Source organism: Microcebus murinus, chromosome 19, assembly GCF_040939455.1.
Source record: "Microcebus murinus isolate Inina chromosome 19, M.murinus_Inina_mat1.0, whole genome shotgun sequence".
NCBI lineage: Eukaryota > Metazoa > Chordata > Mammalia > Primates > Cheirogaleidae > Microcebus > Microcebus murinus.
In genome coordinates, this window is record NC_134122.1 from 43,637,034 (window position 1) to 43,651,121 (window position 14,088).

Here is a 14,088-nt window from a genome sequence, read left to right on the forward strand (position 1 = left end):
TAAAAAATAAAAAAAATAAAAAGCTAGAAGAGACACCAGAATCAGATCCCTCTTTCTATACCCACAGAGATGATATGAGGACATAGCAAGCCAATAAGATAGAACCAGAAAAAAACAAATGTGCTGGCACCTTGATCCTCGACTTTCAGCCTCTAAAACTGAGAGAAAATAAATTTCTGTTGTTTAAGGCACCCAGTCTGTGGTGTTTTGTTATAGCAGCTCTGGCAAAACAAGACAACTCCTCTCCTCCAGATTTTAACTCATCTTACTTCCTCCTGTTATTCAGGTATCAATAAAAATGTCCTGACCGGCGGGCGCGGTGGCTCATGCCTGTAATCTTAGCACTCTGGGAGGCCAAGGCGGGCGGATTGCTCAAGGTCAAGAGTTGAAACCAACCTGAGCAAGAGCAAGACCTCCGTCTCTACTATAAATAGAAAGACATTAATTGGCCAACGAATATATATAGAAAAAAATTAGCCGGGCATGGTGGCGCATGCCTATAGTCCCAGCTACTCGGGAGGCTGAGGCAGGAGGATCGCTTGAGTCCAGGAGTTTGAGGTTGCTGTGAGCTAGGCTGATGCCACGGCACTCACTCTAGCCTGGGCAACAAAGCAAGACTCTGTCTCAAAAAAAAAAAATGTCCTGACCATTTGTAATCTAAAGTAACCCATCCACTTATTGCCTTAACATCATATTCTTCACAGTGCTTTTCCCTATCTGAAATTATCTTATTAGGCCTTTTTTTTTTTTTTTTTTGAGACAGAGTCTCGCTTTGTTGCCCAGGCTAGAGTGAGTGCCATGGCGTCAGCCTAGCTCACAGCAATCTCAAACTCCTGGGCTCAAGCAATCCTGCTGCCTCAGCCTCCCGAGTAGCTGGGACTACAGGCATATGCCATCATGCCCAGCTAATTTTTTCTATATATATTAGTTGGCCGATTAATTTCTTTCTATTTATAGTAGAGACAGGGTCTCGCTCTTGCTCAGGCTGGTTTTGAACTCCTGACCTCGAGTGATCCGCCCGCCTTGGCCTCCCAGAGTGCTAGGATTACAGGCGTGAGCCACTGCGCCCAGGCCTTATTAGGATTTTTTTTGCCAGATTGTAAACTCCATGAAAATGAACGTTATGATATGAAATAATTTTTTGAGATAATTTTTTTCACTTTATAAATCATGAGGAAAATAAGATAGAGAGATTAGACAACTTGCCTGAAGACAGACAGACATAAACCCATGTTAGTTTAACTATGAATCACAAACTGTAGTTTATATTTAGATAAAGTAAAATACTTTACTAAATACTTACTTTCTCTCTCTTTTTTCTTTAAACGCTTTCTCCTCCGATCAATGGAAGCTACTTCAGATTTTAATGACAGATAATGTTTTCTGATTTCTTGTAGTTTTTCTTGAAGAATTGTGATGCGTTCAGCACTTGTCATATTTTCCAGGTCCGCTGTGAATTTAAAACTTTCCTTAATATATATTTTTGAAATTTAATATATAACAGAGAGAACAGAGTATGGTTGTAGAATACAGTCAAGGCAGATAAACTAAAAAATCAAGTATTTGCTTTCCAAGCTTTTTTCCCTAGCATAGAACAATGCCTAGCACATGATACATATGCAATATTTACTGAATGAATATGTACAGAATTAAAGAACTTATAACCTAAATATGTATGCTGAAATATCCACAGTCATATACAGTATCATCACAGTGCATCATTAAAAAATCATACTTAGAAATAAGACTGGAAAGATGACAATTTTAACATTGTCTATATTTTTTGAGTGACAGGACTATGGATAAAATTTTCTCTTCTGTCCCCTTTTTATTGTTTCTTAGGAGTGTGTATAACTTTTAGTTGGAAGAAAATTTTCAAGAGCTCTAAAGCAATCTTCATCCTCCTAAGAATACTTGAGATATTTCCCTGTGTAAAAAACTCTGGTATAGCATTTAAGAAAAATGAAAAAGAAAATTACGGTGATGAACTCCATGTACCCATTATCTAGCTTCAGTAATTATCAATTTATGGAAAATCTTGTCTCATCTGTACTCCCATCCACTTCTCATCCCCAACACCAGATTATTTTAAACCAAATTCCCAACATCACATAACAGAAATATCAAATCAGTATTGGTATTTGCCTCAATTCCCTTAAAATTTTTCTTTTAGCAACACGTTTATTCAACTTAGGACCCAAGTAAGATTGATACAGCGCAATTGGTTAGTATGCCTCTTAAGTTTAGTATAGCCTCTTTTTCGGACTGGCATCAAGAGTTACTGGGATGAAATTTTTATGTTTAATTGTCAATTTCATGTATGTCACTTACACATCTGAAAACTCCATTTATAAACTTTGGGTAATCGATTACTGGGTTCCTTGAGATCAGGATCCTTATCACCATTCTTTCCACATTTTCCTGGAGACTGTGTCCTTGCAGGAGATTTGGTACTATGAGACTTCATTCCAGTGGAAACTGATTTGACTGGCTGACTCTTAGTTACACTTTCACCAGCTGAAAGTTCTTCACTATCACTACTGTTTGCTGAAAGAGAAAGAAAAAGTGTTAATAAACAAAAATGAACAATAAATCTGTCACAGATTTTAATGCATAATTTTAAATTAACCATTTGAATTTACTACTACAGAAAGCAACCTGTCTATAAAAATGGAAATCACATACAAAAGCATCTTAAGGGGGAAAAAAAAAACACAAAAACCCCACAAAAATCTCTTACCTGACCTGCCAATAATAATATTTTTTAAGAAAAACCACTCACACTAATCTTTCATTATACTTGGTCAACTGTAAAATATACAATCATCATCTAAATGGCTTTTTATTCTATTGTATAGAACATAATATGTTTTAAAATGACTTACTGGAGAAACTTCTTAATTCTAATATTTTAGATTCTACACACACAAAATTTTCCTACTCCTTTGGTAACAAAGAATGACACGTGATCATCATATTCAATAAAGAGTCTCTCAATTTTGACATAATTCTTAAGTAACTCCTATACCGTATCTTGACTAAAATAAATCAGCAGTTTCACCCCAGCAAATATATTCACTATTTTATAAAGAATTCAGAAGTCTGTGTAATAATTATATTACATCTAGTTTTGCTAACTGAACTTCAGTACTAGAATGAAAATACTTAACCTTCACAGTTTGCCATGTGAATAGGTGATGGGATTAGTATTTCCACAGATTACTTCTTTCTGGATAAAAGTATTACTCTAGATTACATCATAGTTAATTCACTTTACTAAATTATTCCCAGAGAATGGTTAATTCATTCTGATTTACCATGGCAGAAGCCCAATTAAATAAAACAGGAGAATATAACCAACCACTACTATAGCCCTAAATTATATGCAAATATTGACTTGTTGAAAATGAGCCCTTTTAAGAGAAATAGCATTTAAATAGTAAAGTCTTGAAGACAAAAACATTACAGTGTAAGAAAAAACACTTTAAATATCCTATCAGTTACACCAACTAATTGATGACCAGCTTAATTTGGCATATACTTATTGATTCTTCATTAAATAACAGCCACCAAAACAAAAAACAAACAAACAAAAAAACACCAATATTGCTAGGCTCTCAAAGCCTGACAAGTATTCCAAATAGTAAAGGTATATAGCAACTCCTCTCACTGTGGTATTTTGGAAATAAAGAAACTCCATCACTCTTTACACATATCTGACAGAAATCCCCTCCCAACTCCCCCACTGCTGCTCTGGAACCCCTGGCAACTCCTAGCTAAGACACCCAAGGCTTGGCCCCACTCTGTGCAGTGGCCTGCCTCAGCCTGGCTTTCATGGCCTTGCTGAGCACAGCCACCCGGGGCCCCAGGGACGCCATATTCACCGCCTGGAAGTCATATGGGCTCAGCAGAACCTCGGGGAGCTGGCCGAATAACCCTTTTCTGCACTGAAGTGCAGCCAAGCCGGCTGTTAGCAAAGGTCAGGCAGTGGAGGTGGCAGGAGTCTCCTGGAAGAGCAGCAGGAGGTCAGTGTGGGGCACCTGAAAAAAAATTCTTTACATATTTTCTGCTTCTTACTTTGTCTACAAAAGAGAGATAAAATGTGCAGCCCTCAGAAGAAATACAGTATATAAATTCTCTGTAGACTGATGAACAGAGAGCCATTGCTAAAATTAAGTCTTTGGTTGGAGCATACTTAGCAAAAGTTATCATTTGTAGATGTTCTCAGGTAACATAGTTTGGGGTACCAAAGATAAATGTCATAGACTGGTGTTGGAATTATAGCTCTAAAGCTATCTTGATTCTTTACTTCTATGCTGATTTTGCCTTGAAGAATTACTAAGCAATTCCACTGTAATAAAAATAATATAACTGAAGCATTTTCACAATATGTGACACATGTAACACTAAGTGGAAAGAGCTGTGAAATATAAAGGTAACAAAGATGTTGAAGTTTATATTATACTGGATATTATTTTTAAAACAGATTACCTGATCATTCATTTGCAATCAATACCACTGCTGAATAATACCAACTTGCTTAATCCTAGAATTTACCTAAGGATCAAAAAACTTCTGTGACTTCTTTTTCTTAAAGGAGGTAGCCTCACAGAATCTGTATTGCACTATCCCATATCCTGAATACCCTTTTTCTTAATGGGGAAAAATATATCAGCTATTATTTATCTATTTTAAGAATTAGAGGTGTCACACTTACTGCCTTTTCCCTTCTTTTTGTTGTTTACCACTGTTGCTTTATGGCTTCTTTTCTGCTTTTTTGATGAACTTCCACCTCCCTGAGCATCTTTGACTCTTTTCTGACCTGTACAGGCTATGATGGGAAAGAAATTAAGTAACACAAAATAAAATCAAACATTTCCTAGATATAAAGTAATTTCGCATTTTAGAAGCATAGAACAATCCCAAAACTACATGTTCATTATGAGATTTATAAATTATCATAGAAATTACAAATTTTTAATAAACTGTCATTAATGAAGCGAAATTCTTGTACATACTAAAACTTAAGGCTTCTTTTAAAAAGCAAATAAAGTATGCACATCTTTGTTAGAAAAGTCAGATATAAACCAAAAAGAGTTTTTAAAATAGTACTAAGTGTTTGAATCTGAGTCTAGTAATTTGAAAATAAGTATATGCTGAAAATAAAAACTGAAATTTGTTAAGTTTCAATAAAACCAAAATATTAAGATTTTATTACAGATTAAAATGTTAATGACATTATCTCTTACGATATTAATATAATCTTTAAATGATATAATATTAATGTGATAAGTTTTAAGAGTAATTCACATTTATCTTTTTTTATCAATTGATTTCAAGAATAACTTAGCTCCCAAGGCACTGGTTAGTTAACATGTATATCATTTACAAATCCAGCATAGTAGTTCTAAGAAATGTCTCATCTTCTTGGTGGAAAAATATCCCAAAACATTATAAATAAATATCTTCCTTTTCTTCAAGGACTAGCCTAAGTCCTACATCTTTGATGCTCTAGGCTTCACTGATTAATCACTACTCAGAACTGTAGCATTTTTTTATACTACTCATTTGGTCCTTAGCATCTGCTATGTTTCTTTATCTTTCTAATTATATATATTGTCTCTCAGACTATACAAAATAAGCTTTTTATCCCAGAGACTAATCAAGCTATCTCCATTTGGTTCCAATGTCAGATAATACAATACAATATATACCTTAATATTATGATAAAATTATGCCATGTTTACCACGAAAAAAAGTTTCTGAATCCTATAACCAATGGTCAAAATCAACATTCAGTATATAAAACATGGCTTCGTTGGTCAAAAACGGCACACCCTATTAACTGTCTGTAACTCCCTAGACAGTTTTATTTTTCAATGGATCACATCATCTTGTTTATAATTTTTCATAAGGCTATTTTAATATAACAATTGAAGTGAAACTTAAGAAAAGAACTTAGATATTGATCATATTGAAGCACAGAATCTTGAAAATAATTACAAGGTTTTTCTCCAAGACAGCTTAATTCTAAAGGGACGGTCAGATACTAAGAAATAAAAATCTTCATGCAGGGTAAATTAGAAGAAAAAACTAAATCTAAATAGTAAAAGTTATATTTTTACTTTTAATATAATGCGGATTCTCTAATATTCATAGGAGACAAATTTACTGAAATGAGGCCATATGAAATAGGTGCTTAAGAATTTATTTCTCAGAGAGATAAATTTGAAAAAAACACTGTAGGATAATGCTTTCATTTAATACAGCAGATGGTCTCTCTTGCCCTAAATTTGTGAGTAGCTCTCAAATTCCATACTTTTTTATCTAGACAAGATTAAGATCCCAAAGGGCAGTGCTGACTTAGTCTATCAGCAGACAAGATAGCAGAATTCTTTTTTGGTCAATTTTAATCTTTCTTTAGATATGAGGAACATGGTGAGGATACAACCTCTTAAGAATTATAATAAGACCAGCCTGAGCAAGAGCAAGAACCCATATCTCTACTAAAATATAGAAAGAAATTAGCTGATCAACTAAAAATATATAGAAAAAATTAGCTGGGCATGGTGGCACATGCCTGTAGTCCCAGCTACTTGGGAAAGGATTGCTTGAGCCCAGGAGTTTGAGGTTGCTGTGAGCTAGGCTGACACCAAGGCACTCTAGCTTGGGCAACGGAGTAAGATTCTGTCTCAAAAAGAAAAAAAAAAAGGGAATTATAATAAGACTGCTGCTGGAGTGCTGGAGGTGCCTCATGCCTGTAATCCTAGCACTCTGGGAGGCTGAGGCGAGAGGATTGCTTGAACTCACGAGTTTGAGACCAGCCTGAAAATAGAAAAAATTAGCTGGGCATGGTGGTGCATGCCTATAGTCCCAGCTACTAAGGAGGATCGTGTGAGCCCAGGAGTTTGAGGTTGCAATGAGCTATGATGATGCCACTGTACTTTAGCTGGGTGACAGAGCAAGACTTTGTCTCAAAAAAACAAAACAAAACAAAACAAAAAAAAACCACCTAAAAACAAGAATTATAATAAAATCTTATATTACTGTTGAAAACCTATCTTCTAATCTTCTGTGATAAAGGATTTTTTCATCTGGTCATTTATGGTTGTTTTTCTTTTTCTTTTTTTTTTTTTTTTTGAGACAGAGCCTCACTCTGTTACCTGGGCTAAAGTGCTGTGGTGTCAGCCTAGCTCACAGTAATCTCAAACTCCTGGGCTCAAGCGATCCTCCTAGGCTCAAGTGATCCTCATGCCTCAGCCTCCTGAGTAGCTGGGACTATAGGCACAGGCCACCACACACGGCTAATTTTTTCTATTTTCAGTAGAGATGGGGTCTCGCTCTTTCTAAGGCTGGTCTTGAACTCCTGAGCTCAAGCAATCCTCCCACCTCGGCCTCTCAGAGTGCTAGGATTACAGGCATGAGCCACCGCGCCCGGTCTTCTTTTTTTTTTTTAATCAGCTGAATTGAAAATTTCAAGGATTCTTTCATTTCGAAGATTACTGTATTCATGTCTGGATAATTCAATTCCATGAGACAGTATGGCACACAAACATAATCGTAGTAGCTGTACTTGCGCATGTGAAAAAAACAAAGAACGCCCCCATTTAATTGCAACTATATTTTTTTTATTTAAAAAAGAAACGTTTTAAGTCAAGATTTGTGAGAAAACTTAGAATTAACTAATCTGATCTAGACCATATCTCTTTAAGCTTAGCTAAAACCTAAAGCTAGCACACTGAAATCTGGTATGTTAGATAAAATACATACACTAGTGCTCTACCTTTACAATGAAAAAGTGTGTTTCAAAGCCAAGCATCAGTATACTGATTTAAAAATACCTGAATGAAGTGGTTTATAAGAAAAATGATGACAGAAGTATAGCTATGGCACCATCAAAAGGCACTAATACTTTTGGAAAGTACTAATTTGAATTTCCAATTTTAACAACTTCACGGAAAGAAGTATTACTTTAGGTTATTAACATACACATTGGTCCTTCAATTTGGAAGCTATGCATCTAAAAAAGCATCAAATTCCTTTACAAACTCACACAAGTTAGTCAGGCTTGAAAATCAGTTTGACACGGTTGTCTGAGGAAAGCAGTGCCTGGACAGTTGGTTGCTCCAAACCCCTACATACAGTATTTGGTTAAGGGTGGAGGGGTCTGTCAATAAATCAAAATGTTTGTGAGAAACTGCACATTACAATTGCAAAAACAATGTTACAGAAATATATTTAAGCTGCTCATGCCATATAGTCAACCAGTGTATATAATGAATTTTCATATAGGTTTGGATTTGGGCCTGGCTGCAATTTCTAGCATGTGTTCTGGTCCACAATGAAACGTCATGGACAGCTCAAGCAAAGGACATTAAAGCCTTCTCAAGCTTTTAAATGCATTCCACTATTCATTACTCAAATTACCTTTCAAATTTCCATTTTTACCATGTTCACACAAATACGTCATTTAAAAACTGCATGTTGTGACAAGAGATAACTGTGAAACCACTGAAACTTTAAGAGGGGAAATCCTAAAATAAGTTAATATATATTTTTTCCTCCTCACCTTTTTCAGGATGTTCTGGTTCTGGCTGATTACTACTGCTGGAGCTCACACTTGCATCAAAGCCTGCTGGCGAGCTATTTCCTTCAGACTGGAGGTCTTGGAGCTCTCCCACAACACTATCCACCTCAATTGTGCTATCAGTTTCACTCTTGATACTTCGAACCTCTTCTTGGTTTGGAGCCAGTGGTTCTGACACTGTTACAGAAGACTGCTGCTGACTGGCTTCTGTTACAGTGACTGATGAAGGCGATTCAGGTGTGGTAGGAGGGGTATTTAGCACTGAATTACTGCCACTACTTGGAAACTCTGCTTTTCTGTCATTGACCTCTACTGTTTTTTCTTCTGTAGGTCTACTATCGACACTGACTGGCAGTGGTTTTTCTAGCTCTACACCAGGTGAACAACTTTCCTCTTCCGCCACAGTCTGCAATGACTCCTCTGCTGCCCCCTCCTCTGGGGCAGGATGAGGTGGGGAGGCTGCTGCCTCAGTATCAGAGTCTGAAAAAAGCTCCTTTAGCGTTTTTTTAGGCCACTGTCCCTGAATACTTGACCAGACATCTTTTCGATCTTTAGCCCTGCTGTTCTGAAGTCTTTCATCAGAGTTATTTAAAAGTTTGATCCTTTTTTCTGCCACTTCTGAAAATCCAGAATAGAAACCAGTTGTCCGTAGAGACTTTCTTTTTTCCTCCAAACCATTGTATTTCTTGGTTGGTGTCACCTTTGCTTTTGATTTTTCCTCTTCATCTTCATCTGAAGAGCTGTTGCTACTGTTTTCTATGCAAAGTGACTCTTTATTCTTGGCCTTATCATCCTTTTTGCCAGGTGATCCAGTTTTTAAACACTCCTCTGTATTGCAATATCTTCTTTTACCACGTTTCACTTGTGGCTTTGAAGATTTATCTGTTGTGTCCTTCTTGACATCCTTTCTCTTTTTTGTGACTTCATCTTCTTCATAATCAGTATCTTCTGATAATCCTTCCATATCTTTTCTTAATCTTTCTGGAGATTTTGACACTGGTTTGGATAGTCCCAAATCTGCATGGATTTTGTTTTCTTCTAGCAAAGATGAACTGTTCTGTTCCTCTTTTGAAATAAGGTCATTTCTGGTGTGGGTCAAATGATCAATCTTAGATTCCTCTTTGCCATTATTGTCTATATCCTGAGCACCTCTCTCATCTTCCTGCTCACTGTCTTCAGCAGAACTTTCAGAAGCTAAAAAATAAGAGAAAAAAAAATGATGAGTATAATAATAACACTAGCAATGTCTCCTATGTACCAGGTACTTTGTATCTTAGCTCCTGTGCTTTCAGCAACAATCTGATTGCACACTCTTATCCCCATTTCACAGGTGAAGAAAGTGGGTTGTTGTTTTTTTTTGTTTTTTTTTTCTCTCATTGTTGCCCAGGCTAGAGTGAGTGCTGTGGCGTCAGCCTAGCTCACAGCAACCTCAAACTCCTGGGCTCAAGCAATCCTACTGCCTCAGCCTCCCAAGTAGCTGGGACTACAGGCATGTGCCACCATGCCCAGCTAATTTTTTTTTATATATATATTAGTTGGCCAATTAATTTCTTCCTATTTATAGTAGAGACGGGGGTCTCGCTCTTGCTCTTGCTCAGGTTAGTTTCGAACTCCTGGACTCAAACAATCCGCCCGCCTCGGCCTCCCAGAAAGCTAGGATTACAGGCGTGAGCCACCGCGCCCGGCAGAAAGTGGGTTTTGAAAAGGTTAAGACACTCACCCAATGATGGAAATGTTCTCTTACCATGATCACAGTGGTAGTAGTTACACCACTGTATAATTTTGCCAAAACTCAGCAAACTATAAACATAAAAGTGGTAAATTTTATTTAATATAAATTATACTTCAATAAAGCTAATTATAGAAAAGAAAAAAAAGTCTCCAAATTTATGAGTAGAAAATAGTGGAGTTAGGATGTAGGCCCGGGTTGTACTACCTCCAAAGTTTGATTATCCAAAAATTTTTGTAATAATGGATTTCTATGGTATTTTAAAGAATATATATATATATATATATATAAAACTTAACTAATAACTTATATAAAAATAATTATAGAATTTATTTCTTCCATGTTCATTTTAGTAAACTCAATTACATATACAAAATAATAGATTTTATTATGATTTTTTTTTGAGCTGGGGTCTTGCTATGTTGCCTAAGCTGGCCTCAAACCATCCTTCTGCCTCAGCCCTCCCAAGCATCTGGGACTACAGGCACATAACATTACTATTATGATTTTAAGAAAACTTTTATTGAGAACTTACTACATGCCCAGATACTTTGATATGCTTTTACACAGATCATCTCATTCAATCCTCACAATAATCCTATAAGAACATGTTTTTATTAGCCTCATTTTAGAGTTCAACAAACTGCAGTTAGAGAGGTTAAACTACCCCAAAGATCTAATAGTCAAGATGAGATCTAAATCTTAGTCACTTAACTCCAGAATTTACAATCTTAACTACAACAATCTACTGAGAAATGCATGCATATTTTTAGCTAAATTTAAGTGTAAAAAAATTTGATATAATTAAGATGGCTAAAACACTTAATCTTTTCAATGTGTTCCTACATGACTGCTTTTTTTAAATTATGAAAATACATATAGTTAAAAACAAATTTAGACTCATAGTGAAAAACCAACAGTTCCTCCTTTTCTGCCTCACATAGACTCCAAAGTGTTATAACTACTTCTGATAATTATTGCCATCTCTTACTAATATACTATTTGTTGATTTATTTATGAAGTTTTTGAACAATGAGGATTCTGTGATCAATGTCCATATTTCCCCTTTGCCATCCTTTCTATATATAGAAATATATACAGTATAATATATATATTTTAAAAATATATTTAAAACATATAAAAATATATTTTTAAAAATATGTATTCTTAAAATATAAATGAGGGACCTGCAAAATAAGTAGTATACTTGATAAGATTTCTTATATACCCTTTTCTTTTTCTCAGAGTTTCTAACTGCCTTTCTTTTCTGAATGTTATGTCTTCTTTTATATGTCTTTCACATTTATTTAAATTGCTCCTTTAATAATGTCAAGCATCTTATTCGCCCTTACCAAGTTACCCCTTATTCACCCAATCTCTTCCCCCCGGAAACCTATCTTCTGCTCTATCCGGATCTACTCCAACAGCTGTCATCCTGGGAATCCCCTTCAATGCTTTCTCGACCCACTGTCAAGTGAAACTCACTTCTTTCTCTTCCTTAGTTTATTCCTATACTGTACTGGAGCTCATCATCTAACAGTTTCCTAAAAACGGTACACAGGACATAAATATTCCTTGTCCATATATGTCTGAATACATCCTTACCCTCAAATGTCACTGTTTACAGAATTCTAGGTTGAAAATTATTTCCTTCAGAATTTTAAAGGTACTGCTCCTTTGCTTATGGTGTTGAAAACCATAACTTATTTACAGTCTCATTCCTTTGTGGTGATTTTTGGATTCTTGGTATTTTATAATTTCATAATAATGTTTTATGGTATGGCTCTCTCTCCATTAACTTATCAGGTAATTGGTGGGTAGTTTCAATTTAAAAATTCACGTCAGTTCTGGAATTTTTCTTCTTTAGGTTATGCTAACTTCCCTGTTTTCACTGTTCCCTCTTTCTGTTTCATAGATTAATACTCTATTATCTTTCCTATATATTTCTGTTCCAAGATTAATACTCTATTATCACTTATCTCTTCTCTAAAATTTCTATTGCTGCTTTTTTATATTAATGCTTTCTGGAAGATTTCCTCAACTTTAAATTCTAGCACTCTATTGAATTTTATATTTTTAATTCCAGGTTTTTCTTGTTCTTTGTTCCTTTTTCTTTGCATAATATTTTTGTTTTATGGATGCTACAGGTTCTCTGAGATTAACAAGAGAGACAATTAAGCTTTTAATTTGGGTGATTCACCAGGGATACAGATTACTCTAGGGGATCTCCAATGCCAGAATGTGGAAGGATTATTCTCTGGACACTCAGTTTCTCCACAGAACTCCATCCAACTACCACCACCCTCTAGTTGTTCCCAGCCCATCTCAGGCCAAGGAGATAGAATCATAGCTATCTATGTACTACACTAACAAGAGGCATCTTTCTTTTTCTGTATATATACACATACACATATGCATTCCTATGAACATTATTTTTAACTGGAAATATTTAAAATGTCTTGAATATGAATTATAGCTAAAGTTAAAATAAAATAAAATTCACTGAAGAGAAAATACAAAGAATATTCGAAATGTTAAAAGTATGCCAATATGATGCTCACTGATGAATTGTCTGTAATGAGAAAAACACAGGAAATAAATGCCTTTTTATTAGGAGCTAATTAAACTAACCATGATACATCCATTCAGCAGTTATGGTTGTGCTGATATGCAAAGACTTATACCATTAAGTGGGGGGGGGGGAGAATTTGTAATATGATAATAATCCCATCTGTAAAAAGACTGTGTGCATATATATTTTATACAGTATATACATTGCTTTGGGATATTTTATATATTATATATAAATTGTATATATGTATATAAATACAATTTCTGAAATTATATAAACCTACAAGAATAGGGAAAAAACAAGAGAAAACAGCAACAGAATTTGCAAGCTAGAAAACAGATGAGGGAAAGACACCTAAGAAAGACAAACTTCACACCAGCAGTGAGAAAAGCCAAAAACCAACCCAGTTTACCATAGAACCCTCAATAGTAACTGGCTGCATCATGTACCTGTGAAAATGAAAAGGGGGAGCAGGAAGGCTAACATAAGAAGCACTAGGTAAACACTATCTGAAAAGTACTTAGATGCCTAGATTTCTACCCCACTTAAGGTTGCTAGGTGACTGTTCTTCTAGAGGTTTATTCTCTGAAGATGGTAAAAGAGGAGGCTTTCTGATCTAGGAGATGCTAAGAACTGCTGCAGGTACAGATGGGATGCTGAAATAAAGGGCATTCATTAGCAAAGAAATTATGCATACTAAATCTTAAGAATCTCCACCCCACCTCACTCTCTGTTCCTCAGCTGGATCCTAGAACACTGGAAGTTATTCTCTTACCTGCCAATCAAGAGAATGGGAGACTTTTCTCTATGGAATCCAACTAGCCTAAGAGAAAAAGACCTTAAAGATCTCATATTGCAGATTCTCCAAGAAATGGCCCATTAGATCACCCTACAGTGAAGCTGAAAGTTGACTAGTCCCAACTTAATGCTTGAGATTCCATTTCAGTTTTTAGTCCCTTGACTCATAGTCATAAGATGGACGACAAAAAAAAATCATTAGGAAAGGAATTAAAACAATAAAACAGAAAAAAGCAAACAAGAGGTAACTGACCATGCAAAAATAAATAAATAAATAATAAAAACTAAAACATCCGGCCAGGCGTGGTGGCTCATGCCTGTAATCCTAGCACTCAGGGAGGCCGAGGCGGGCAGATTGCTCGAGGTCAGGAGTTCGAAACCAGCCTGAGCAAGAGCAAGACC

General features: G+C 35.6%; 1 protein-coding gene across 7 annotated transcripts in view; it reads right to left on the reverse strand.

Annotated features, from left to right (window-relative positions):
* Nucleotides 1-14,088, reverse strand: part of ARID4B (AT-rich interaction domain 4B) — a 152,187-nt gene that overhangs the window by 9,703 nt on the left and 128,396 nt on the right. For 6 of the 7 annotated variants that reach the window (XM_012738261.2, XM_012738258.2, XM_075995473.1 and 3 more), the window contains 4 exons: nucleotides 8,570-9,781; nucleotides 4,718-4,831; nucleotides 2,332-2,547; nucleotides 1,304-1,450 (listed from right to left, as the gene is read on the reverse strand). In XM_012738261.2, coding sequence (XP_012593715.1) covers nucleotides 1,304-1,450; nucleotides 2,332-2,547; nucleotides 4,718-4,831; nucleotides 8,570-9,781 — 1,689 coding nt within the window. Of the gene's footprint in view, nucleotides 1-1,303; nucleotides 1,451-2,331; nucleotides 2,548-4,717; nucleotides 4,832-5,331; nucleotides 8,168-8,569; nucleotides 9,782-14,088 lie in introns of those variants that run through there. The other variant, XM_012738262.3, reaches the window with a different exon arrangement.